The sequence below is a fragment of the Heptranchias perlo genome, chromosome 43 (assembly GCF_035084215.1).
Source record: "Heptranchias perlo isolate sHepPer1 chromosome 43, sHepPer1.hap1, whole genome shotgun sequence".
NCBI classification, from domain to species: Eukaryota; Metazoa; Chordata; class Chondrichthyes; order Hexanchiformes; family Hexanchidae; genus Heptranchias; species Heptranchias perlo.
Window position 1 is genome coordinate 8004298 of NC_090367.1, and position 27962 is coordinate 8032259.

At 49.6% G+C, this 27962-nt stretch overlaps 2 protein-coding genes across 2 annotated transcripts in view; one reads left to right on the forward strand and one right to left on the reverse strand.

Annotated features, from left to right (window-relative positions):
• The window catches only part of LOC137306479 (cathepsin F-like), a 33284-nt gene extending 20460 nt beyond the window's left edge, over window positions 1-12824 (forward strand). The window contains exons 8-12 of the mRNA XM_067975737.1: window positions 1747-1866; window positions 3364-3428; window positions 6619-6709; window positions 9428-9486; window positions 12136-12824. Coding sequence (XP_067831838.1) covers window positions 1747-1866; window positions 3364-3428; window positions 6619-6709; window positions 9428-9486; window positions 12136-12210 — 410 coding nt within the window. The 3' untranslated portion in view covers window positions 12211-12824. The remainder of the gene's footprint in view (window positions 1-1746; window positions 1867-3363; window positions 3429-6618; window positions 6710-9427; window positions 9487-12135) is intronic.
• Window positions 12825-22494: 9670 nt separating this feature from the next.
• Window positions 22495-27962, reverse strand: part of LOC137306525 (atypical kinase COQ8A, mitochondrial-like) — a 37276-nt gene continuing 31808 nt past the window's right edge. Inside the window, exons 11-14 of the mRNA XM_067975792.1 lie at window positions 27614-27721; window positions 26028-26093; window positions 24769-24855; window positions 22495-22775 (exon numbers count right to left, since the gene is read on the reverse strand). Coding sequence (XP_067831893.1) covers window positions 22497-22775; window positions 24769-24855; window positions 26028-26093; window positions 27614-27721 — 540 coding nt within the window. The 3' untranslated portion in view covers window positions 22495-22496. The remainder of the gene's footprint in view (window positions 22776-24768; window positions 24856-26027; window positions 26094-27613; window positions 27722-27962) is intronic.

A 27962-nucleotide genomic window follows, 5' to 3' on the forward strand; every position in this document is an offset into this window, starting at 1 on the left:
CGGGACGAGTGGGGGGCCCTCGGCGAACGGTGGGACCAAAAGTCCGTCTCCTTAACCGAAGAGGTTTAAGGCGCGTGAAAGAAACGCAGGAACGACGGAGAGGGAGATGGGGTGAATTCGAGTTAAATCAGGTGCGGAAAGAGAGGGAAAGAAAGATTGGATTCAGAGGGAGAGAAAAAAGAAGAGACAGGAAAGAAAAGTAAGAAAAGAATTTCAAGATTTTAAATGTTAAAAATGTAAAATCTCTAAGGACAATGTACCAGCTGCAGGAATGAGACTCCACAGTTTACATAGGAACTGGAGTAGGCCATTCAGCCCCTCGTGCCTGCTCCGCCATTTGATAAGATCATGGCTGATCTGTGATCTAACTCCATATACCTGCCTTTGGCCCATATCCCTTAATACCTTTGGTTGCCAAAAAGCTATCTATCTCAGATTTAAATTTAGCAATTGAGCTAGTATCAATTGCCGTTTGCGGAAGAGAGTTCCAAACTTCTACCACCCTTTGTGTGTAGAAATGTTTTCTAATCTCGCTCCTGAAAGGTCTGGCTCTAATTTTTAGATTGTGCCCCCTACTCCTAAAATCCCCAACCAGTGGAAATAGTTTCTCTCTATCCACCCTATCTGTTCCCCTTAATATCTTATAAACTTCGATCAGATCACCCCTTAACCTTCGAAACTCCAGAGAATACAACCCCAATTTGTGTAATCTCTCCTCGTAACTTAACCCTTGAAGTCCGGGTATCATTCTAGTAAACCTACGCTGCACTTCCTCCAAGGCCAATATGTCCTTCCGAAGGTGCGGTGCCCAGAACTGCTCACAGTACTCCAGGTGCGGTCTGACCAGGGTTTTGTATAGCTGCAGCATAACTTCTGCCCCCTTGTACTCCAGTCCTCTAGATATAAAGGCCAGCGTTCCATTAGCCTTCTTGATTATTTTCTGCACCTGTTCATGACACTTCAATGATCTATGTACCTGAACCCCTAAGGCCCTTTGGACATCCACTGTTTTTAACTTTTTACCATTTAGAAAGTACCCTGTTCTATCCTTTTTTCATCCAAAGTGGATGACCTCACATTTGTCTACATTGAATTCCATTTGCCACAGTTTTGCCCATTCACCTAGTCTATCAATATCGCTTTGTAATTTTATGTGGTCCCTCTCTGGCCCCTTGTCTCTCCTCATATTCATTCTGGGGATGTGGGCGTCGCTGGCAAGGCTGGCATTTATTGCCCGTTTCTAGTTGCCCCTTGAGAAGGTCGAGGTGGGCCGCCTTCTTGAACCGCTGAAGTCAACGACAAAACAGCCTGCATTTATGTAGCGCCTTTAAAATAGCAAAACGTCCCAAGGAGCGATTATCGAACAAAATTTGAGACCGAGCCGTACAAGGAGATATTAGGACAGGTGACCAAAAGCTTGGTCAAAGAGGCAGGTTTTCAGGAGAGTCTTAAAAGGAGGAGAGAGAGGCGGGGAGGTTCAGGGAGGGAATTCCAGAGCTTAGGGGCCCAGGCAGCTGAAGGCACGGCCGCCAATGGTGGAGCGATGGAAGTCGGGGATGGGCAAGAGGCCAGAATTGGAGGAGCGCAGAGATCTCGGAGGGTTGTAGGGGCTGGAGGAGGTTACAGAGATAGGGAGGGGGGGAGGCCATGGAGGGATTTCAAAGTTACCGACAGTTGGACATTCAATTGAAGACAAGCGCCCTTAAGCCAAACTCTGATGGGTCTTTCTGTTCCTTGTGTTAACAGGGGGAGTGATGAGAGCATGCGACTACAAATATGTCGCAGCGAGGCGAACCTGCAGGTTCAGAAGCACTGCGGTTGCTGCTAAAATTGTTACCTTTCGTAGCATCCGTTCGCACGAATGCGGTGAGTGGCCATCGCATCACAGGTCAAAGTTTTAGAGGGAGGGGTGAGGCGGCTGCCACGGCTTCCCATCGCCCCCCTCCCCAACGCACCCCAAATGCAGACTGGTGGGAGGCCTCTGCTCTGGGAGGAGACACTTGTCAAGCTGAACGTTGGAGAAACGAAGATTGAAGAACGAGAGGAAGGGAGAATGAAAGAACGAAGGAAAGGGAGAGAGAGAACGAAAGAAAGAGAGGGAATGAAAGAAAGGAAGAGAGAACGAGAGAGAGAATGAAGGGGAGAGAGAGAATGAAGGGGAGAGAGAGAACGAAAGAAAGAGAGGGAATGAAGGAAAGGAAGAGAGAACGAGAGAGAGAATGAAGGGGAGAGAGAGAATGAAGGGGAGAGAGAGAACGAAAGAAAGAGAGGGAATGAAGGAAAGGAAGAGAGAATGAGAGAGAGAATGAAGGGGAGAGACAGAATGAAGGGGAGAGAGAGAACGAAAGAAAGAGAGGGAATGAAGGAAAGAAAGAGAGAATGAGAGAGAGAATGAAGGGGAGAGAGAGAGAATGAAGGGGAGAGAGAGAATGAAGGAAAGAGAGGGAATGAAAGAAAGAAAGAGAGAATGAAAGAAAGAAAGAGAGAATGAGAGAGAGAATGAAAGGGAGAGAGAGAATGAAAGGGAGAGAGAGAGAATGAAGGGGAGAGAGAGAACGAAAGAAAGAGAGGGAACGAAAGAAAGAAAGAGAGAATGAGAGAATGAAGGGGAGAGAGAGAACGAAAGAAAGAGAGGGAATGAAAGAAAGAGAGAATGAGAGAGAGAATGAAAGAAAGAAAGAGAGAATGAAAGACAGAGAGAATGAAAGAGCGAAAGAAAAAGAGAAAGAAAGAGAGAGCAAAAGAAAGAGCAAGAGAAAGGAGAGAGAGAATGAAAGAAAAAGAACGAGCAAAAGAAAGAAAGAGCAAGAGAAAGGAGAGAGAAAGAATAAAAGAAAGAGAGAGAAGGAAAGAAAGGAAGAGAGCAAAAGAAAGAAAGAGAGAGAGAGAGAATGAAAGAAAGAAAGAGAGAGAGCAAAACAAAGAAAGAGGAGAGAGAGAGAATGAAAGAAAGAGCGAGAAAGGGAGAGAGCAAAAGAGAGAAAGAGAGAGAGACTTGCATTTATATCGACCTCAGGATGTCCCAAAGCGCTTTACAGCAATGAAGCACTTTTTGAAGTGTGGTCACTGTTGTAATGTAGGAAACTCAGCAGCCAATTTGCGCACAGCAAGATCCCACAAACAGCAATGTGATAATGACCAGATCATCTGTTTTTTTAGTGATGTTGGTTGAGGGATAAATGTTGGCCCCAGGACACCGGGGAGAACTCCCCCCTGCTCTTCTTCCAATAGTGGCCGTGGGATCTTTTACATCCACCGGAGAGGGGCAGACGGAAAGAATAATCTTGAATGGGTAGATGGGATGAATGGCCTGGTCTCATTGCCTTCCTTATGCTCTTATATTCTTTTTCCTCTCTGTTTCAGAAATGAGCGCGTGGATTGCTCGAAATGGCCCACTCGTAGTCACCATGAATGCTGCAGCCATGAAAGTAAGATTTTCTGCTCATATCTTTCCATCCTCCGTCTTTAAATGGATTTTCCGGGTTCCACCAGCGACATGCAGCCATTAATTGGGCACAACCGCTGCCTAGCAGCCAGGTCGGCCTGGAAACTGGCTCTCTCTGGCCTGCCGGCGCCAATTGGGCATTGGGAACCAGCCCTACGCCGGAACGGGTAGGCCCGAGGCTCATATCGGGCCTCAGGCCTCATTTACTTGAGGACGGCCCGCTGCAGACGCCAAGTGGGCGTCCTCAGGCAGCTCGCTGGCCGAGAGGAGCACAGTTTCGGGCTGGTGTCGCTGGCAGCGGCCCTGAGGTAGGTCCCGGGAGATTGGAGGGTAACCGATTGAGAAGGAGGGGAGAGGGGGCAATCGGGAGGGAGGGGGCGACTGAGAGGCAGGGGGGAAGCGATCAGGAAGGTGGGGGAGGGGGGGGAATTGTGCACAGGGGGCCTGAAACAGGCACTAGGCCCCCTATTTGTCCGCTTTAGGCGCTGGCCCTGGATGCCGCTTTTTCTGCCGTTGCCAATATGGCGGACAGCGCACATCTGGTAATGAGGTCTCGCTTAGGCGTGAACGCTTAGGCGCCTGTTCTGCGCCTGAAAAACGGACACGTCACCATTGAATTTCTAGGCTGCCCAGTCTTTTGGCGATGGTAGTATCGGATTCACTGCTAGAATTTGGGATCCCCCTCGCCTCCTCGCCCTCATTAGTTGTTCCTCCCTCAATCTCTCACTATGATACCTGGTGTGGAGATGCCGGTGATGGACTGGGGTTGACAATTGTAAACAATTTTACAACACCAAGTTATAGTCCAGCAATTTTATTTTAAATTCACAAGCTTTCGGAGGCTTCCTCCTTCGTCAGGTAAATGTTTCAGGAGCTACTTGAAGCCTACGCATTTATACATATAGAACAATACATGGTGTTTACAGACTGCCCCTGCAACTGCCCGTTGCCAAGGCAATCACCGTGTTCAGACAGAGAGGTGTCACCTGCAGAACCCCCGAATACACATTCAACAAAAAAACAAACAGGAAAAAAAAACAGAGAGAGGCAGAAACATCCGGAAGGCAGAGAAAGCCAGCAAATGACCCATTATATTAAAAACAGATAACATTTGTTCGCTGGTGGGGTTACGTATAGTGTGACATGAACCCAAGATCCCGGTTGAGGCCGTCCTCATGGGTGCGGAACTTGGCTATCAATTTCTGCTCGACGATTTTGCGTTGTCGTGTGTCTCGAAGGCCGCCTTGGAGTACGCTTACCCGAAGGTCGGTGGATGAATGTCCATGACTGCTGAAGTGTTCCCCGACTGGGAGGGAACCCTCCTGTTTGGCGATTGTTGCGCGGTGTCCGTTCATCCGTTGTCGCAGCGTCTGCATGGTCTCGCCAATGTACCATGCTCTGGGGCATCCTTTCCTGCAACGTATGAGGTAGACAACGTTGGCCGAGTCACAGGAGTATGAACCATGCACCTGGTGGGTGGTGTCCTGGGGCAGTCCAAAACTGGAGGCCATAAATATAAGATAGTCACTAATAAATCTAATGAGGAATTCAGGAGAAACTTCTTTACCCAGAGAGCGGTGAGAATGTGGAACTCGCTCCCACAAGGAGCAGTCGAGGCGAATAGAATAGATACATTTAAGGGGAAGCTCGATAAACACATGAGGGAGAAAGGAATAGAAGGATATGTTGCTAGGATGAGATGAAGTAGGGAGGGAGCAGAAACACCGGCATGGAGCAGTTGGGCCGAATCATTCCACGTAATTCTACGGACAATTCGACCAGGTTCTCCAAGTAGGGAGTATGGAGTTGTCCAGCCACGTTCCCTAGCAATGCCAACTGGAGCCTTCCAAGGATATGTTGACATTGAAGTATAGGTACACCAGGTAGAATAGCCATAGTAAGCTTTCCTTAATATACAGTGCACACATGATAAGGACTAATTCTGCAGTAGTTCTGCAGTAGGGGCCTGGAATATAGTAGACATTAACCTCATTATCCATTCATGAGGAGAGATAAGGAGTATATTAGGTGAGTCGTGAGTCAGTCAGGAGTACAGGAGGGATGTCACCAGTATGAATGGAGCAAGTTATATGGATGTAGTGGGAAGGAGATCAGAAGGGAAAGCCATAGCTGAGATCTACAGTTTCTCGTGAAGAAGAAACAGGTGTGCAGGCGCGCTGAAGGGGGCTTAACCCAGACATAGGGAGGACGTATTGACATTGGTGCAGAAGAGATTCACCAGAACGATTCCAGGGATGAGGGGCTTTAGTTACACGGATAGACTGGAGAAGCTGGGCTTGTTCTCCTTGGAACAGAGAAGGTTGAGAGGAGATTTGATCGAGGTGTTCAAAACCATGAAGGGTCACATCGTTCACCTGACGAAGGAGGAAGCCTCCGAAAGCATGTGAATTTAAAATAAAATTGCTGGACTATAACTTGGTGTTGTAAAATTGTTTACAAATGAAGGGTCTGGACAGAGTAGATAGAGAGAAACTGTTCCCATTGGCAGAAGGGTCAAGAACCAGAGGGCATAGATTTAAGGTGATTGGCAAAAGAACCAAAGGTCACATGAGGAAAAACTTTATTACACAGCGAGTGGTTGTGATCTGGAATGCACTGCCCGAGGGGTTGGCGGAGGCAGATTCAATCATGGCCTTCAAAAGGGAACTGGATAAGTACTTGAAAGGAAAAAATTTGCAGGGCTACGGGGGAGTGGGACCAGCTGGATTGCTCTTGCAGAGAGCCGGCATGGACTCGATGGGCCAAATGGCCTCCTTCCATGCTGTAACCTTTCCACCATTCTATGGTTCTACGATAATGGCATCACGTCAAACGGACCCGATTTGCCCTATTAAAGATACAACACACTCCTTAGGGACTGCAACCTAGTCTTGCTGAGACTGCCGTCATCAGACAAGATGACGTATGTCTGACCTCTTGCTGATGAGTCCTCTCCACAATCTCATGGGCACTGCATGTGAGGCCTTGTGTTTTATTATAGCGTTGATTTGATAAATAAAGAGTATTGACCAGACATCTTGGTGTTTCCTCAACTTTGAACTTGCCTTGTGTGATAATATCCCATTATACCTCCACATAAGGATCGAGGTGTATACAATATTCCCTAGAAACCCAACATAAGCTAATCTAATTCATTTCTTGGCTTCCTCTAGGGCTACAAAAGAGGCATAGCTCGCCCTTCATTTTATGGATGCCGTCCGAACGTGATGAATCATGTGGTGGCGATCGTAGGCTACGGTGTATGTAAGTGATGACTATTAACCCCAATCTCAACTAAGAGTCAACCATGCTTCATCGTAGGTGTCTCGTTATTTGGTACTTTTCTGTTTGGGCTTTGACTTCTCTTCCCCATAGTCGCACTGTTTTGTTCTCATGAGATCATAAGAACATAAGAAATAGGAGCAGCAGTAGGCCATTCGGCCCCTCGAGCCTGTTCCGCTGTTCAATCAGATCATGGCTGATCTTCGACCTCAACTCCACTTTCCCGCCCGATCCTCAATCCCTCGATTCCCCGAGAGTCCAAAAATCTATCCATCTCAGCCTTGAATATACTCAATGACTGAGCATCCACAGCCCTCTGGGGTAGAGAATTCCAAAGAGTCACCACCCTCTGAGTGAAGAAATTCCTCCTCATCTCAGTCTTAAATGGCCGATCCCTTATGTTGAGACTTTGACCCCTAGTTCTAGACTCTCCAGCCAGGGGAAACAACCTCTCAGCATCTACCCTCTCAAGCCCCCTCAGAATCTTATATGTTTCAATGAGATCACCTCTCATTCTTCTAAACTCCAGAGAGTATAGGCCCGTTCTACTCAATCTCTCCTCATAGGACAACCCTCTCATCCCAGGAATCAATCTAGTAAACCTTCGTTGCACCCCCTCTAAAACAAATATATCCTTCCTTAGGTAAGGAGACCAAAACTGTACACAGTACTCCAGGAGAGGTCTCACCAAAGCCCTGTACAATTGCAGCAAGACTTCCTTACTCTTGTACTCAAACCCCTTTGCAAAAAAGGCCAACATGCCATTTGCCTTTGTGATTGCTCGCTGTACCTGCATACTAACTTTTTGTGTTTCTTGTACGAGGACACCCAAATCTCTCTGAACACCAACATTTAATAGTTTCTCACCATTTAAAAAATATTCCGTTTTTCTATTCTTCCTACCAAAGTGAATAACCTCACATTTCCCCACGTTATACTCCATCTGCCACCTTCTTGCCCGCTCACTTAACCTGTCCATATCCCTTTGCAGACTCTTTGTGTCCTCCTCACAGCTCACTCTCCCGCCTAGCTTGGCATCGTTTTGAGCTTCGGGTCGCGATGACGGCGCTCTGGTCCCAATTCAGGTCCTGGGGTGATGGGACGCGAGGGCATTGACTTAACGCAGCCTGGACCAGCTAGTGGAGAGAGACGGCCTTTCTCGTCCCTCGCTATCACCGGCGTTGTTTGCCCTTGAAAGAACTTCCATTTATATAGCGCCTTTCACCACCTCATGTTGTCCCAAAGCGCTTCTCAGCCATTGACGTGCTTTTTTGAAGTGTTTTGATGTGGGAACTGCCAATTCGCAAAAAAAAAAAGATTTCCCTTAAGCCTCTGTGTAAGCGCCTTGGGATGTGACTCGACATTGCAAGTTGGTGTTAAATTTCCGTTTCTCAAATTTAAATTGATATTCCCCCACTCAAATTTTTGACTCAATATTCTCGGGTTCCCTTATCTTTCCTATTTAATATTTTAAATATCTCAGCGAGGATCCCTAGCTGTCGCCATCTTAAATTCAGAGCTTACGTTTTACTAATATTTCCCTGTAGCTTAACTCCTCACACCTTAGATCAGACGTCTTTGCTCCTCTCGCCCTTCCCAATAGACATCTCCTGCGGACTGGCAACCAGAACCGGGCACAATAGCCCAAGCCCCGTCGTCTGACCCCGTGACAGCCCAGCGTGACCTCTGCACTCTACCCTTTCCCTCTTCGTTAACTCTCTCAGATAATAAAACAGCGACCTGGGATCGTGACCCTCGATAAAACGTCAGCGAGTGACACTGAAAAATAGAATCAGACAACGCAGGAGGAGGCCGTTCGGCCCATCGAGCCTGTGCCGGCCCTTTGAAAGAGCGATCCAATTAGTCCGACTGCCCCCCTGCTCTTTCCCCGTTAGCCCTGCAAATTTTTCCCCTTCAAGTATTTCTCCAATTCCCCTTTTGAAAGTTATTATTGAATCTGCTTCCACCGCCCTTTCAGGCAGCGCGTTCCAGATCATCACAACTCGCTGCGTAAAAAAAATTCTCCTCATCTCCCCCCCTCTGGCTCTTTTGCCGATCACCTTAAATCTGTGTCCTCTGGTCACCGACCCTCCTGCCACTGGAAACAGTTTCTCCTTATTTACTCTATCAAAACCCCTCATGGTTTTGAACACCTCGATTAAATCTCCCCTTAACCTTCTCTGCTCTGAGGAGAACAATCCCAGCTTCTCCAGTCTCTCCACATAACTGAAGTCCGTCATCCCTGGTCCCATTCTAGTAAATCTCCTCTGCACCCTCTCCAAGGCCTTGACATCCTTCCTAAATGTGGGGCCCAGAATTGGACACAATACTCCAGCTGAGGCCTGACCAGTGATTTATAAAGGTTTAGCATAACTTCCTTCCTTTTGTACTCTGTGCCTCTATTAATAAAGCCCAGGATCCCAGATGCTTTTTTAACAGCCTTCTCAACCTGTCCTGCCACCTTCAAAGATTTGTGTACGTACACCCCCAGGTCTCTCTGTTCCTGCGCCCCCTTTAAAATTGTACCATTTAGTTTATTTTGCCTCTCCTCGTTCTTCCTACCAAAATGTATCACTTCACACTTCTCTGCGTTAATTTTCATCTGTGTTTAGGTAAAATTGTTTCACGAGTTTAACACTCATTAGCTGACAGGAATGAGTTTTGGTTAACTCATGGTGCTTTGTGCTTCTATGATTACAGATAGAACATATCCCTACTGGATCATCAAGAACAGCTGGGGTGCAAACTGGGGCGAGCAGGTAAGTCAGTGGTTTCTATAGGAACAGGAGGAGGCCATTCAGCCCCTCGAGGTTTTTGTAATGGCCCCCTTGGGCCCCCCAAGGCTCCATTTGCTGTCTTTTCGGCCCGTTCGTAGGTTGCTTCCCGTTTCGACCCCCTCCCCTCCTGAAGACTCTGGTGGCTGCTCGACCAGGTGAAGCTTGCTGCGTCATGGGCAGTCAATCTTGCCAGGCTACTCAACTTTGGGGGGCATCACAGCCAAACAGAATACAAGCAAGTGGGGGTGGTGGTCACTGCATACCGATCAAGAGTGAGAACCCCACGACTGGCTTCCCTCCCAGCACGGGGGCACTGAGACCAATTGCAGCACCCCGGCTGCTGAGATTGGCTAGCACAACATATAGACCAGAGATCAAACCCGGGCCCTTCTGAGCTATATGGCTCAGTACCACATTAGTTACATCAAAGAAAGAACTAACTTGCATTTATATAGCGCCTTTCACAACCTCAGGACGTCTCAAAGCGCTTTACAGCCAATGAAATACTTTTTGAAGTGTAGTTACTGTTGTAACGTAGGAAACGCAGCAGCCAATTTGCGCACAGCAAGATCCCACAAACAGCAATGAGATGAATGACCAGATCATCCGTCTTTTTGTGACGTTGGTTGAGGGATAAATATTGGCCTCAGGACACCGGGGAGAACTCCCCCCTGCTCTTCTTCCAATAGCGGCCGTGGGATCCTTTACGTCCACCTGAGAGGGGCAGACGGGGCCCTCGGTTTAACGCCTCAGCCGAAAGACGGCACTCCCTCAGTGCTGCATTGGGAGCGTCGGCCTGGATTTCGCACTTCCAGCATGGAGCCCTGGTCGATTTTCCCTCAAGGAGTGGTTGAGGCGAGTGCCATAGGTGCATTTAAGGGGAAGCCAGGTAAGCACATGAGGGAGAAAGGAATAGAAGGATATGCTGATAGGGTGAGATGACGTAGGGAGGGAGGAGGCTCGTGTGGAGCATGGACCTGTTGGGCCGAATGGCCTGTTTCTGTGCTGTAGTTTCGATATAACCCCAGGCACACTGCGGTCAATTGCTTTGCTGCTAATTCCAAAATCAGTTGGCTAGTTCTTAACTTCTTGGACGTTCTTATTTTATTTGTACCACTTAAGATCGCCCTCCCTCTTGCCAACATTTCCTGATTGGCAGATTCTGGTGCCAATGACCTGGTGGCCACTGGGCGATTAGTCAGTCGATTGTACGTTCTCTCCACCCTGTGCAGGGACGTGCCTCCTGGTGGCCTTTCGGAGGGGTTGCTGAGATCTGGAACGCACCGCCTGAAAGGGTGGCGGAAGCAGGCTCAATAGCAGCTTTCAAAAGGCAATATTGGACATGGACGTGAAGAGGGACTGATTTGCAGGGTTATGGGGGAAGAAACTAGGGTGTGGGATGAAATTGGACAGCTCTTTCAAAGAGCCGGCATAGGCGCGATGGGCCGAATGGCCTCCTTCTGTGCTGTATGATTCTAAGAACCCTCCCCTCTATCCCCAGTGGCCGGGTTGACATTGGGTGGGGAGGGGGTTGAACGACAATGCACCGTGTGGCAGTGGGACCCCCGAGGATTACGATTTGTAACACCATCAGCACGGCCATTTTGTATCATTTAAGTTCTGTCCAATGGGAAGGCTATACAAAACCCTGGTTAGACCGCACCTGGAGTACAGTGAGCAGTTCTGGGCACCGCACCTTCGGAAGGACATATTGGCCTTGGAAGGAGTGCAGCGTAGAATGATACCCGGACTTCAAGGGTTAAGTTACGAGGAGAGATTACACAAATTGGGGTTGTATTCTCCAGAGTTTCGAAGGTTAAGGGGTGATCTGATCGAAGTTTATAAGATATTAAGGGGAACAGATAGGGTGGATAGAGAGAAACTATTTCCGCTGGTTGGGAATTCTAGGAGTAGGGGGCACAGTCTAAAAATTAGAGCCAGACCTTTCAGGAGCGAGATTAGAAAACATTTCTACACACAAAGGGTGGTAGAAGTTTGGAACTCTCTTCCGCAAACGGCAATTGATACTAGCTCAATTGCTAAATTTAAATGTGAGATAGATAGCTTTTTGGCAATCAAAGGTATTAAGGGATATGGAGCTAGATCACAGATCAGCCATGATCTTATCAAATGGCGGAGCAAGCATGAGGGGCTGAATGGCCTACTCCTGTTCCTGTGTTTGGCCCGTTGGCAGTCTGTCCAATGGGAGTAGTTGGGATGGGATTGGTCAATTGGAATTCTGTCCAATGGGAGTAGTTGGGATGGGATTGGTCCATTGGAATTCTGTCCAATGGGAGTAGTTGGGATGGGATTGGTCCATTGGAATTCTGTCCAATGGGAGTAGTTGGGATGGGATTGGTCAATTGGAATTCTGTCCAATGGGAGTAGTTGGGATGGGATTGGTCCATTGGAATTCTGTCCAATGGGAGTAGTTGGGATGGGATTGGTCCATTGGAATTCTGTCCAATGGGAGTAGTTGGGATGGGATTGGTCCATTGGAATTCTGTCCAATGGGAGTAAGCTTGTCTGTATATATCAGTGCCCGTTCCGAGTGGGGGAAATCCCACAGTCCAGCGGGCAGGAAGTATTTTCACGGAGATTAATCTTACATCCCCCTCTTCTGTTCGACAGGGTTACTTCCGCATCTACCGAGGAGAGAAGGCATGTGGACTGAACCAGTTCCCTGTCAGTGCTATCGTCAACTAGAAGATATTGAGAAACGAGCAGCAAAGCCAGGGAAATCCTGACCGCACGTAGCTTTAGGAGAACATGTGTGTTTGCAGCTTGCCGCGGCTTCTGGACGCAAGATGGGGGGAATCTACGAACGAGATCTCACCGAAACCACTCCCCAATTCCATCCCGCTGTTGTTTCCTGCTTAGTTGGCCAAGCAATGTTGCACCTGCATTGAGCACTGTATGAACACCAGATTATTGTACTCGGCAGCAATCCTGCAGCCCGGTTATTGATCCAAACAGAAGTGAAACAGTGAGAATTGCTCGCCAACAACAGAGATTTGACTCTGGCGGTTAGCCTCTACTGCCAACCACCAGACTTCAATCAGGGATCCTATAACACTGGGATAAATGGGAAGGGGATTGGCCAACTGCGATTCTGTCCAATGGGAAGGAATTGGCCCAGTGGACTACTGTCCATTGGGTTTCTGTCCAATGGGAGTAGTTGGGTAGGGATTGGACTGTTCGAATTCTGCCCATCGGGAAGGGACTGGCCCACCATATTACTGTCGTCCAATTGGGTCTGACTGTATATCAACCAGATTTGGCTTTTGGCTTTTGCACAATAAAGGAACATGAGCATCAAAGTGACTGGGTTTATTTATTCCAGAGAGCTCTATCAGAGTCCGTTTTAGAAATGGGGAAACGGGGGGGGGGGGAGAAAAGCTGAAAAGGAGTCTCCGAGCCCTGAAGGCCTCCAGAGCGTCCGCTGGAGAGGTCACTGCCCCTCCCATGCCCCGAGTCCCCCCCGAGTGGAGTCATTCGAAAACCGAGGCACCCTGTCCCAGTGCAGCAGTGGCACCCGTCCCAAAGAAGGAGCAAGGAAACCATTGCCTCTGGGACACCATTCTGAGACGTTGAGAAGGCCCAGTCCATAACCCATTGCTTGCTCTCGGCTGGCCATGGCTTCCGCTGGGTGTCACGGATGGGATTCCAGGAATGCCCCCATCTCCGCATATGAGGGGCGGGGGGAGAAAGGGGCACGGGGGGGGCGACTCGTTTCCCCCCTCCCCCCACCGCCCCATTGCAATTTGGGCCTTGATTTGCTTACATTCAGGAGGTTCTAGGAGTCCGACGAGGGCCTCACATCCAACACCAAAATCGGGGTATCAGCAGGAACAGGAGGCTCTGAGCTTTAACTGCTCCGTTAACCTGTAACTGTCCCTGCCGTCTTAAAAACAGCCTCAAAATATCACCAGTAATAAGTTGCTCCAACCTTCATTATGGCGTCCACATATCTCAATGGCAGATCATGTACATGGGTGTTTTAATGCAATCAATTATCTCGGTCACAGTAAACCATCAGCTGGACACTGCAAACCAACCTTAAACATCTCCTCCAACTTTTCATTACTTAATTGTTTCAGTTAATGGTATAATTAGTACTTCTCGATTAGATTCCAGCCTGTAACTCACTCCCGGGTATCTGTTACTCGATATATAAACCCCCCCCCGAACCCCTCGATTAGATTCCAGCCTGTAACTCACTCCCGGGTATCTGTTATTCTATATATAAACCCCCCGAACCCCTCGATTAGATTCCGGCCTGTAACTCACTCCCGGGTGTCTGTTATTCTATATATAAACCCCCCGAACCCCTCGATTAGATTCCAGTCTGTAACTCACTCCCGGGTATCTGTTATTCGATATATAAACCCCCCGAACCCCTCGATTAGATTCCGGCCTGTAACTCACTCCCGGGTGTCTGTTATTCTATATATAAACCCCCCGAACCCCTCGATTAGATTCGAGCCTGTAACTCACTCCCGGGTATCTGTTATTCTATATATAAACCCCCCGAACCCCTCGATTAGATTCCAGCCTGTAACTCACTCCCGGGTGTCTGTTATTCTATATATAAACCCACCGAACCCCTCGATTAGATTCCAGCCTGCAACTCAAACAGCAATAAAATAAACGGCCTGTTTTTTTAGTGATGTTGGTTGAGGGATAAATATTGGCCCCAGGACACCGGGGAGAACTCCCCCCTGCTCTTCTTCCAATAGTGGCCGTGGGATCTTTTATGTCCGCCTGAGAAGGCAGACGAGGCCTCGGTTTAACGTCTCATCCGAAAGAAAAGCAATTCCGACAGTGCAGCACCACTCTGGGAGTGTCGGCCTGGATTATGGGGCTCAAGCCTCTGGAGTGGGGCTCGAACCCACGGCCTTCTGACTCAGAGGAGAGAGAGAGAGAGATACCGACTGAGCTATGGCTGACACCACGCAAAGGGAAACCTCTAAAGAACCATCTTAACTCACAACCACTCAGTCAACTCACGGAGCCTGCCACAAGGGGGTCTCTGCTAGTCTTGCAGGACATTTAAAGGGACAATCCACCGACACCTTTTTGTCAGGAATCAAAGAGTCCATACCACTCTCATTCCTGTAATGTTTTTATTTGTGAGGGAAGATGAGAGAACGTTTACAGCCTGAAGTGAAGGCCGAAAAGGAGGGAGCCTCAACAAAGCAGACTGGAGGGACAGGTATTATGGGATGGTTGGGCTTAAGAGTGATGGAGAAAGGAGGTCAAACTAACTGGAAAACCATTTGGACACGCTACAGTGTGTCAATTTAAATCCTTTTGGCCGAATTCAATTTGACAATGGCACATAAAATACAGGAATTCAAGACAAGCAATTTGAAGCTTCATTTAAAACAGAATTTATTCCAAATCCTATATTCTAACAAGAATCTACGAAGAAACCACAATTGATTTCTTGACAAAAAAATTGGAATTTGTAGGAATAGAAATATCAGTGTGTTGAGTCGATGACCTGCCCCTCCTGCACTTCCGTTTAATCTTGTCTAATCAACCAAGCCAAAATTTACCCGTAGGGCAGTCTCCAATCAGAGCTTCAGAGGGTGGAAATTAACTGATAGGCAATTTTAACGATAGACCACTCGGAATCAATAAAGGGGAAAAATTAATCCCCTTCCCAATCATTCCCATTATACAGAATCCCAATGGACCAATCCCCTTCCCAATCACTCCCATTGTATGGAATCCCAATGGATCAAACCCCTTCCCAATCATTCCCATTATACAGAATCCCAATGGACCAATCCCCTTCCCAATCATTCCCATTATACAGAATCCCAATGGACCAATCCCCTTCCCAATCATTCCCATTACACAGAATCTCAATGGACCAAACCCCTTCCCAATCATTCCCATTATACAGAATCTCAATGGACCAATCCCCTTCCCAATCATTCCCATTATACAGAATCCCAATGGACCAATCCCCTTCCCAATCATTCCCATTATACAGAATCCCAATGGACCAATCCCCTTCCCAATCATTCCCATTATACAGAATTCCAATGGACCAATCCCCTTCCCAATCATTCCCATTATACAGAATTCCAATGGACCAATCCCCTTCCCAATCATTCCCATTATACAGAATTCCAATGGACCAAACCCCTTCCCATTCACTCCCATTGTACAGAATCCCAATGGACCGAACCCCTTCCCATTCACTCGCATTGTACACAATCCCAATGGACCAAACCCCTTCCCATTCACTCCCATTGTACAGAATCCCAATGGACCGAACCCCTTCCCATTCACTCCCATTGTACAGAATCCCAATGGACCAAACCCCTTCCCATTCACTCCCATTGTACACAATCCCAATGGACCAAACCCCTTCCCATTCATTCCCATTGTATAGAATCCCAATGGACCAAACCCCTTCCCATTCACCCCAATTGTACAGAATCCCAATGGACCAAACCCCTTCCCATTCATTCCCATTGTATAGAATCCCAATGGACCAAACCCCTTCCCATTCACTCACATTGTACAGAATCCCAATGGACCAAACCCCTTCCCATTCATTCCCATTCCCTCTAATTCTCACTGCACACAATTGCAAATTCAAGCACAATACATAAACACAAAGGGCCAGGTTGCCGAGGTTAGGAGGGAGAGGAAGGTATGTGATCCATGAGCAGTAGGCTGAGCGCCCTTCTAAGAACATAAGAAATAGGAGCAGGAGTAGGCCATTCGGCCCCTCGAGCCTGCTCCGCCGTTCAATCAGATCATGGCTGATCTTCGACCTCAACTCCACTTTCCCGCCCCATCCCCATATCCCTTGATTCCTTTAGAGTCCAAAAATCTATCTCAGCCTTGAATATACTCAACAACTGAGCATCCACAGCCCTCTGGGGTAGAGAATTCCAAAGATTCACAACCCTCTGAGTGAAGAAATATTTCCTCATCTCTGTCTTAAATGTCCGACCCCTTATCCTGAGACTATGTCCCCTGGTTCTAGACTCTCCAGCCAGGGGAAACTGCCTCTCGGCATCTACCCTGTCAAGCCCCCTCAGAATCTTATGTGTTTCAATGTGATCACCTCTCATTCTTCTGAACCCCAGAGAGTATAGGCCCATTCTACTCAATCTCTCCTCATAGGACAACCCTCTCATCCCAGGAATTAATCTAGTTGCACCTCCTCTAGGGCAAGAATATCCTTCCTTTTAGGTAAGGAGACCAAAACTGTACACACTATTCAAGGTGAGGTCTCACCAAAGCCCTGTATAATTGTAGTAAGACTTCCTTACTCTTGTACTCCAACCCCCTTGCAATAAAGGCCAACATACCATTTGCCTTCCTAACTGTTTGCTGTACCTACATGTTAACTTTTTGTGTTTCTTGTACCAGGACACCCAGATCTCTCTGAACACCAACATTTAATAGTTTCTCATCATTTTCTATTCTTCCTACTAAAGTGAATAACCTCACATTTCCCCACATTATACTCCATCTGCTACCTTCTCGCCCACTCACTTAACCTGTCCATATCCCTTTGCAGTCTCTGTGTCCTCCTCACAGCTTATTTTCCCACCTAGCTTTGTATCGTCAGCAAACTTGGATACATTACTCTCGGTCCCTTCATCTAAGTCATTAATATAGATTGTAAATAGCTGAGGCCCAAGCACTGATCCTTGCGGTACCCCACTAGTTACAGCCTGCCAACCCGAAAATGACCCGTTTATCCCTACTCTGTTTTCTGTCTGTTAACCAATCCTCTATCCATGCTAACATATTACCCCCGAACCCCATGAGACTTTACCTTGGGTAACAACCTTTTATGTGGCACCTTATCGAATGCCTTTTGAAAATCCAAATATACCACATCCACTGGTTCCCCTTTATCTACCCTGCTAGTTACATCCTCAAAAAACTCTAATCAATTTGTCAAGCACGATTAATGATCTGTATATAACCCACAATTTCGACAACATCAACAGTCACCATCAGTTCCTTAATTTGCTCAGCGCCCTCTCAAATTGTGGTATATTTACAAATTTGTTCTTTGGGATCTGGGCGTCGCTGGCAAGGCGCCCATTTATTGCCCATCTCTAGTTGCCCCTTGAGAAGGTGGTGGTGATGGGCCTCCATCTTGAACCGCTGCAGTCCGTGGGCTGACTGCCGGGCTACAACGTAAGCCGGGTGACGGCCAGAAACAATGGGGGCCATTGCTCCTTCAGGGGGGGGCCATTCCAACCCAATTCTTGCTCTCTGCCTGTTTCACCCAGGACCCTTCCTGTTATTTAGCTGCAAGCTCACATCTGAAGTTAGGACAACAAAGGTGATGTCCCTTCTAACTCTGCTACTTTCTGCACCCCTCCCATCCTCTTCCTCGCGCCCCCGCCCCTCCCTCCCTCCCCCAACTCACCCCTCCGCCCGCCTCTCCCCTCCTCGACCCTTGCCCCTCCCCTCTCACCTCCACCTCTCCCGTCCCATCCTCCCCCATCTCACCCCTCCGCCCTCCCCTGCCCCCCCGCTTCTCAACCCCTACCCTCCCATGGTCCCCCGCCTTTCAACCCCGCCCCTCCCATCATCCCCGCCCCTCTCCTCCTCAACCCCGCCCCTCCTCACCCCCCCCGCCCCTCCCCTCCTCGCCGCCGCCCCCTCTCATTCTCCCCGCCACCTCCCATCCTGCCCCCCCGCCCCTACGCCCCTCCCCTCCTCCCCCACCTCTCACCCCCACTCCTCCCCGCCCCGTCCCCTCCTCGCCCCCTCCCTCTCGGTTCAATACCTTTAATGATACGTGTTTTAACTCCACTATTCCAACACTCTCCTGGCCTGGCCCGGCCTCCCATCTCCCACCCTCCGTAAACTTCGGCTCATCCAAAACTCCGCTGCCCCCCCGTATCCTAACTCGCACCGAGTCCCGTTCACCCATCACCCCCCTGCGCTCGCTGACCTACACCGGCTCCCGGTCCGGGAACGCCTCGATATTAAAATTCTCATCCTCGTGTTCTAATCCCTCCATGGCCCTCGCCCCCTCCCTCCCTATCTCTGCAACCTCCTCCATCCCCTACAACCCCCCCCCGAGATCTCTGCGCTCCTCCAGTTCTGGCCTCTTGCGCATCGCCATTGGCGGCCGTGCCTAGGCCCGAAGCTCTGGAATTCCCTCCCTCATTTTAACAATGGTGGAGAGTTTGGCCTTTGACCTCCTCTCAGATGGCGCAGACACTCTGGATCCGGATTGTGGAGGTTTGGCCTGGATTTTTGCAGGCTTTCTTCCGACGGTTGATGAACAACTAGCGAAGGAGGCAGCTGACCCTTTGTTTTGGGGCCTGTCACAAGGGGGTTGGTCTGAGGTTCGCTCCCATTCAGTTATCCCACCCCCACCCCCCAATCCCATACAGTCCAAACCATCAGGCTTCACCCTCGCCCACCATCTTTTTGTTTCATTTCGTCTAAGAGTTTAGTACAACCGCCACAAGCAGTGTGAGAAATGCTGTCAGCGATAAACGGAGGCTCCAAACCAACCACAGAATCTTACAGCACAGAAGGAGGCCGTTCAGTCCATCGTGCCTGTGCTGGCTCTTTGAAAGAGATATCCTGCTCTGTCCCATGCAAATTTTTCCCCTTCAAGTATTTATCCAATTCCCCTTTTGAAAGTTATTATTGAATCTGCTTCCACCGCCCTTTCAGGCAGCGCATTCCAGATCGTCACAACTCGCTGCGTTAAAAAAACATTCTCCTCGTCTCCCCCCCTCTGGTTCTTTTTGCCAATTATCTTAAATCTGTGTCCTCTGGTCACCGACCCTCCTGCCACTGGAAACAGTTTATCCTTATTTACTCTATCAAAACCCCTCATGATTTTGAACACCTCGATTAAATCTCCCCTTAACCTTCTCTGCTCTAAGGAGAACAATCCCAGCTTCTCCAGTCTCTCCACATAACTGAAGTCCCTCATCCCTGGTACCATTCTAGTAAATCTCCTCTGCACCCTCTCCAAGGCCTTGACATCCTTCCCAAAGTGTGAGGCCCAGAATTGGACACAATACTCCAGCTGAGGCCTAACCAGTGATTTATAAAGGTTTAGCATAACTTAAAGCTTGACCTTAGTTTGGTCCTGATGAGAATGTGAAGATTCCTGTCAATAGATTGTTCCACCACTGCCTTCTTCTCTGGTCTAATTACATCGAGTGTACAGCACAGAAACAGGCCATTCGGCCCAACTGGTCCATGCCGGTGTTTATGCTCCACACGAGCCTCCTCCCTCCCTACTTCATCTCACCCTATCAGCAAATCCTTCTATTCCTCTCTCCCTCATGTGTTTATCCAGCTTCCCCTTAAATGTATCTATTCTATTCACCTCAACTACTCCTTGTGGGAGCGAGTTCCACATTCTCACCACTCTCTGGGGAAAGAAGTTTCTCCTGAATTCCCCTATTGGATTTATTAGTGACTATCTTATATTTATGGCCCCCTAGTTCTGGTCTCCCCCACAAGCAGAAACATCTTCTCTACGTCTACCCTACGAACCCCTTCATAATCTTAAAGACCTCGATCAGGTCACCCCTCAGCCTTTTCTTTTCTAGAGAAAAGAGTCCCAGCCTGTTCAGCCTTTCCTGATAAGTTATATCCTCTCAGTTCTGGTATCATCCTTGTGAATCTTTTTTTGCACCTTCTCCAGTGCCTCTATATCCTTTCTATAATATGGAGACCAGAACTGTTCACATTACTCCAAGTGTGGTCTAACCAAGGTTCGATACAAGTTTAACATAACTTCTCTGCTTTTCAATTCTATCTCTCTAGAAATGAACCCCAGTGCTTGATTTGCCTTTTTTATGGCCTTATTAATGTGAGTCGCTACTTGTAGTGATTTGTGTATCTGTACCCCCAGATCCCTCTGCTCCTCTACCCCATTTAGACTCTTATTATCCAAGCAGTATGTGGCCTCCTTATTCTTCCTACTGAAATGTACCACCTCACACTTATCTATATTGAAATTTAATTGCTAATTACACGTAAATTTATTAATATCTTCCTGTATTTTGTCGCAGGCCTCCTCAGTATTAACTATACCCCACAATTTGGCGTCGTCCGCAAATTTTGAAATTGTACTTCTGATTCCCGAGTCCAAATCATTGATAAAACTGGTGAACAATGATGGTCCCAGCACCGATCCCTGTGGAACACCACTTCCCACTGTCCACCAGTCTGAGTAACTACCTTTAACCCCTACTCTCTGTTTTCTGTTTTGTAGCCAGCTTGCTATCCATTCTGCTACCTGTCCCCTGACTCCACATGCTCTGATCTTAGTCATGAGTCTACAATGCGGTACCTTATCGAAGGCCTTTTGAAAATCCAAATATATTACATCTACTACATTACCCTTGGTCTACTCTTTCTGTTACTTCTTCAAAGAATTCAATAAGATTGGTAAACCATGACCTTCCCTTCTGAAATCTCTGCTGACGACTCTTTGCGGGGTTTACCAGGGCAAACATCAATGGTCTCTCCACCAGCCTCAAGGGTTCTACCAGCATCTTCCCACATTCCCTCCAGAATGGAGATACCGTGAGGAGGCTGCCTGTAAAATGAGCCTTGAGGTCCTTGTGGTCTGTGGGTTACATTACAAAGACAGTGTTCGTGTCAGCGAGACAATCCTTTCCAATTGAGTTTAGAGTCATGGCTGCTGTCCCCTCATCTAAGGGGAGGGAACCCACATGATCAGAGTGTGGTCACCATTCCCAACAGCCCAGTAGACATTGAGTGATGGTACTCCAGATAAACACTTACCCACCATAAATATTCGACTATTCCAAGGAAGAGTAGAGAATCCCAATGGACCAAACCCCTTCCCATTCACCTCCATTGTACAGAATCCCAATGGACCAAACTCCTTCCCATTCACTCCCATTGTACACAATCCCAATGGACCAAACTCCTTCCCATTCACTCCCACTGTACAGAATCCCAATGGACCAAACCCCTTCCCATTCACTCCCATTGTACAGAATCCCAATGGACCAAACCCCTTCCCATTCACTCCCATTGTATAGAATCCCAATGGACCAAACCCCTTCCCATTCACTCCCATTGCATAGAATCCCAATGGACCAAACCCCTTCCCATTCACTCCCATTGCACAGAATCCCAATGGACCAAACCCCTTCCCATTCACTCCCATTGTATAGAATCCCAATGGACCAAACCCCTTCCCATTCACTCCCATTGTATAGAAACCCAATGGACCAAACCCCTTCCCATTCACTCCCATTGTATAGAAACCCAATGGACCAAACCCCTTCCCATTCACTCCCATTGTACAGAATCCCAATGGACCAAACCCCTTCCCATTCACTCCCATTGTACACAATCCCAATGGACCAAACCCTTTCCCATTTGCTCCCATTGTACACAATCCCAATGGACCAAACCCCTTCCCATTCACTCCCATTGTACAGAATCCCAATGGACCAAACCCCTTCCCAATCACTCCCATTGTACAGAATCCCAATGGACCAAACCCCTATCTGTTGTACAGCATTGTAATGAATGTAAAAGGAACAGTCCACTATAATTGAGGAGATTGGCCTGATGCAGACTAAGGTGCAAAAATGCTAGCATGTGGAGTGTCACCATGATCGACATGTGGCCCTCACACTAACCCCCTCTCTCTAGGTAAGCACAGGTGCAATAGGTTTGCAACCAGCTGCATGCACAAGTGATGACGTGGGTCAAGGGTCATTCAATTAAAACATCGAGCAAGTCATCCCAGGGCCATTAGAAAGGACCATCATGTCAAAGGTCATGCCAGCTCTGGGCTGGGTGGCAGCGCATTTCGAACAGGAGCTGGCTACATTCACATCTGGAGCACACGGTCATCACACATCTGTACACCAGGCGCGTCGAGTTGGGCGGGGGGGGGGGGGGGGGGGGGCCCAGCTGCCCTCCGACCTCCACCTCCCGCGCCCCCCGCCCCCCCCCCCCGCCAACCCCGCGGACTAGCGCCCCTCGTTCCAGTACCGGGCGTAGGCCTCCTCGAAAATGGGCCTGCACGCCACCCGTGCCTTCAACTTGGCGCAGACGAGGAAGGTGCCCGCCATCTTGCGGTGGAGGGAGTAGGTGGCCTCGGGGGGCGGAGTCAGCCGGTGCCGGAGCATGATGGGAAGGATGGCGTGGATACGCGGGGTCGTGGTCTGGCAGCCAAAGTCGAAGGGCGCGGACGAGGAGAAGGCTTCGCCCAAGATCATCACTGCATCGACGTGAGCCTCCTTCATTTGCTGTCAAGAGAAGGTCACCAGGGGTCAGAGGTAGCAACGGGGGATAAGACACTGGTTCAGTCTCAGCTGGACACAAATGGTCAACTCCCTCCCAAAGAACCATTTAAATGTCTGTAAATAGACCAGGGGAAGAAGGCAGCAGAGGATCAATAAAGTGTCAAGAGTATTCACATTTGCATCGGGACCAAAAGCAAGGTCAAGCTACATGTTATGCTAAACCTTTATAAATCACTGGTTAGGCCCCAGCTGGAGTATTGTGTCCAATTCTGGGCCTCACACTTTAGGAAGGATGTCAAGGCCTTGGAGAGGGTGCAGAGGAGATTTACTAGAATGGGACCAGGGATGAGGGACTTCAGTTATGTGGAGAGACTGGAGAAGCTGGGATTGTTCTCCTCAGAGCAGAGAAGGTTAAGGGGAGATTTAATCGAGGTGTTCAAAATCATGAGGGGTTTTGATAGAGTAAATAAGGAGAAACTGTTTCCAGTGGCAGGAGGGTCGGTGACCAGAGGACACAGATTTAAGGTAATTGGCAAAAGAACCAAGAGGGGGGGAGATGAGGAGAATTTTTTTTACCCAGCGAGTTGTGATGATCTGGAACGCGCTGCCTGAAAGGGCGGTGGAAGCAGATTCAATAATAACTTTCAAAAGGGAATTGGAGAAATACTTGAAAAGGAAAAATTTGCGGGGCTACGGGGCAAGAGCAGGGGAGTGGGACTGATTGGAGAGCTCTTTCAAAGGGCCGGCACAGGCACGATGGGCCGAATGGCCTACTGCTGTAAGGTTCTGTGACTCTACAAGACAGAGCTCTGATTGATCAGTCCCATTCCGCTCTATGTAGATCATTAACCAATAGGGGCTCAGTGTTCGGATATCGGGAAATCGGAGGCCAGCATTATCCGACACGTGTCCCGGTCCGGGATCGATCCGGGTCCCACTCCGGTCCCGGTCCGGGATCGATCCGGGTCCCACTCCGGTCCCGGTCCGGGATCGATCCGGGTCCCACTCCGGTCCCGGTCCGGGATCGATCCGGGTCCCACTCCGGTCCCGGTCCGGGATCGATCCGGGTCCCACTCCGGTCCCGGTCAGGGATCGATCCGGGTCCCACTCCGGTCCCGGTCCGGGATCGATCCGGGTCTGACTCTGGTCCCGGTCCGGGATCGATCCGGGTCCCACTCCGGTCCCGGTCCGGGATCGATCCGGGTCCGACTCCGGTCCCGGTCCGGGATCGATCCGGGTCCCACTCCGGTCCCGGTCCGGGATCGATCCGGGTCCCACTCCGGTCCCGGTCCGGGATCGATCCGGGTCCCACTCCGGTCCCGGTCCGGGATCGATCCGGGTCCCACTCCGGTCCCGGTCCGGGATCGATCCGGGTCCCACTCCGGTCCCGGTCCGGGATCGATCCGGGTCCCACTCCGGTCCCGGTCCGGGATCGATCCGGGTCCGACTCCGGTCCCGGTCCGGGATCGATCCGGGTCCCACTCCGGTCCCGGTCCGGGATCGATCCGGGTCCGACTCCGGTCCCGGTCCGGGATCGATCCGGGTCCGACTCCGGTCCCGGTCCGGGATCGATCCGGGTCCGACTCCGGTCCCGGTCCGGGATCGATCCGGGTCCCACTCCGGTCCCGGTCCGGGATCGATCCGGGTCCCACTCCGGTCCCGGTCCGGGATCGATCCGGGTCCGACTCCGGTCCCGGTCCGGGATCGATCCGGGTCCGACTCCGGTCCCGGTCCGGGATCGATCCGGGTCCGACTCCGGTCCCGGTCCGGGATCGATCCGGGTCCGACTCCGGTCCCGGTCCGGGATCGATCCGGGTCCGACTCCGGTCCCGGTCCGGGATCGATCCGGGTCCGACTCCGGTCCCGGTCCCGGATCGATCCGGGTCCCACTCCGGTCCCGGTCCGGGATCGATCCGGGTTGGACTGCTGCCTTGGGCTACTGCTTTAAGAGAGGGGAAAATCAGCCAGTGATCAGAAGCCCTGTTAAAAGACTGACCTTTGTTTCGAAGCCAGTGAGGAACTTCAGCTCAATGGATTTGTTCAGGACTCCCTCCCGGTCCAGTTCAGCTGCCGATCGGATAACCTGGTCCAGTACAGAGAATCAAAATTAATGCAGCAAATCACCTCGATTCCCACAAACTCCAGGACAGATGCTAAGGCCTCAGGGTACAATTCCCAGCAGGATCCCATCAAAACCGACAAAATCCCTGCAGGTTCCTTCAACCCGGTTCGAATGTCAGTGCTGGGAAATGGGACGATCGACAGGTATTCCCAGGTCCCTCAACACTGTCCCATCAAACACTCCCAGGGCAGGTACAGCACGGGTTAGATACAGAGTAAAGCTCCCTCTACACTGTCCCATCAAACACTCCCAGGGCAGGTACAGGGTTAGATACAGAGTAAAGCTCCCTCTACACTGTCCCATCAAACACTCCCAGGGCAGGTACAGGGTTAGATACAGAGTAAAGCTCCCTCTACACTGTCCCATCAAACACTCCCAGGGCAGGTACAGGGTTAGATACAGAGTAAAGCTCCCTCTACACCGTCCCATCAAACACTCCCAGGGCAGGTACAGCATGGGTTAGATACAGAGTAAAGCTCCCTCTACACTGTCCCATCAAACACTCCCAGGGCAGGTACAGCATGGGTTAGATACAGAGTAAAGCTCCCTCTACACTGTCCCATCAGACACTCCCAGGGCAGGTACAGCATGGGTTAGATACAGAGTAAAGCTCCCTCTACACTGTCCCATCAAACACTCCCAGGGCAGGTGCAGGGTTAGATACAGAGTAAAGCTCCCTCTACACCGTCCCATCAAACACTCCCAGGGCAGGTACAGCACGGGTTAGATACAGAGTAAAGCTCCCTCTACACTGTCCCATCAAACACTCCCAGGGCAGGTACAGGGTTAGATACAGAGTAAAGCTCCCGCTACACTGTCCCATCAAACACTCCCAGGGCAGGTACAGGGTTAGATACAGAGTAAAGTTCCCTCTACACTGTCCCATCAAACACTCCCAGGGCAGGGACAGGGTTAGATACAGGGTAAATCATGTTGCTCCCAGCAGTGTCCTGGAGATGAATCCTCAATTCCTGGAGACTCCAGGGCAATCCTGGAGGATTGGCAACCCTAACTAGCAGGCAGCCAGGAGCCTGAGGCCTTAGCACAGGCCGGGGGAGGGGAGGGGAGGGGAGGGGAGAATCATCACCTTCAGGAGATGAGGGGAGAAAAATGGAGGGTAAGAAATGACCTACCTCAATATACTGGTCCGTAAACTCCTTGTCGAATTCCCGGGTTGCTCCGAAGTCCAGCAGGGATACCTTGGGACATCAGACGTATGGTTCAGAGTCAGGTCTGGAGTCACTGCATATGATCTCCCCCCTCCCAGTCATGTGAAAAAGGGGTCTCTGATGGGGAGACTCCCTCTTTAAAAGGGGTCCCTGATGGGGAGACTCCCTCTTTAAAAGGGGTCCCTGATGGGGAGACTCTCTCTTTAAAAGGGGTCTCTGAGGGGGAGACTCTCTCTTTAAAAGGGGTCCCTGATGGGGAGACTCCCTCTTTAAAAGGGGTCCCTGATGGGGAGACTCTCTCTTTAAAAGGGGTCTCTGAGGGGGAGACTCTCTCTTTAAAAGGGGTCCCTGATGGGGAGACTCCCTCTTTAAAAGGGGTCCCTGATGGGGAGACTCCCTCTTTAAGAGGGGTCCCTGATGGGGAGACTCTCTCTTTAAAAGGGGTCCCTGATGGGGAGATTCCCTCTTTAAAAGGGGTCCCCGGTGGGGAGACTCTCTCTTTAAAAGGGGTCCCTGATGGGGAGACTCCCTCTTTAAAAGGGGTCCCTGATAGGGAGACTCTCTCTTTAAAAGGGGTCCCCGATGGGGAGACTCTCTCTTTAAAAGGGGTCCCTGATGGGGAGACTCCCTCTTTAAAAGGGGTCCCTGATGGGGAGACTCCCTCTTTAAAAGGGGTCCTTGATGGGGAGACTCTCTCTTTAAAAGGGGTCCCTGATGGGGAGACTCCCTCTTTAAAAGGGGTCCCACTATGTCTAAATGGACTCATAGTTTCATTCCATGGACCCCAGTGAAGCATATCTAAGGTTTAACCCCTGTCTCCATGAATTCCCAGAAAACTCAAACTGCTGATACTAATAGATTCAGGCGTTCCGATGTGGGATTAATCCGGTAACAAAGCAACAGTCCTTTCCAAACCTATAGAATCATAGAATGATAGAGCACAGAAGGAGGCCATTCAGCCCATCGTGCCTGTGCTGGCTCTTTGAAAGAGCTATCCAATTAGTCCCACTCCCCCCTGCTCTTTCCCCGTAGCCCTGCAAATTTTTCCCCTTCAAGTATTTCTCCAATTCCCCTTTTGAAAGTTATTATTGAATCTGCTTCCACCGCCCTTTCAGGCAGCGCATTCCAGATCATCACAACTCGCTGAGTAAAAAAACATTCTCATCTCCCCCCCTCTGGCTCTTTTGCCAATTATCTTAAATCTGTGTCCTCTGGTCACCGACCCTCCTGCCACTGGAAACAGTTTCTCCTTATTTACTCTCTCAAAACCCCTCATGATTTTGAACGTCTCTATTAAATCTCCCCTTAACCTTCTCTGCTCTAAGGAGAACAATCCCAGCTTCTCCAGTCTCTCCACATAACTGAAGTCCCTCATCCCTGGTCCCATTCTGGTAAATCTCCTCTGCACTCTCTCTCCAAGGCCTTGACATCCTTCCCTAAAGCAGGACAAGCCAGCAGATGAAAGGAACTGTAATGGCGATCGAGCGGCCTAGAGCCTGGGGCTGGAGTTTGAAGCCCACTCCAGATGGGCTCAGTGGCCCTGTGCGTACCTTCTCCGTCTGCGGGTCGAAGAAAAAGTTGGACCAGTTGGGGTCAGTCTGCATGAACCTGAATTCAAAGAGCTCCCGCAGACATAATCTCAGGATGTTGGTACAGATCTGTGTGGGGAGGGAGACACCGACAGGTAAAAGACAGATTGATACCGGGGCTAAAAGGGTTAAATTGTGAGGCCAGGATGCAGAGACGAGGCTTGTATTCCCTCGAGTGTAGAAGATTAAGGGATGATCTAATCGAGGTGTTTAAGATGATTAAAGGATGTGATAGGGTCGAGAGAGAGAAACTATTTCCTCTGGTGGGGGGAGTCCAGAACAAGGGGGCAGAACCTTAAAATTAGAGCCA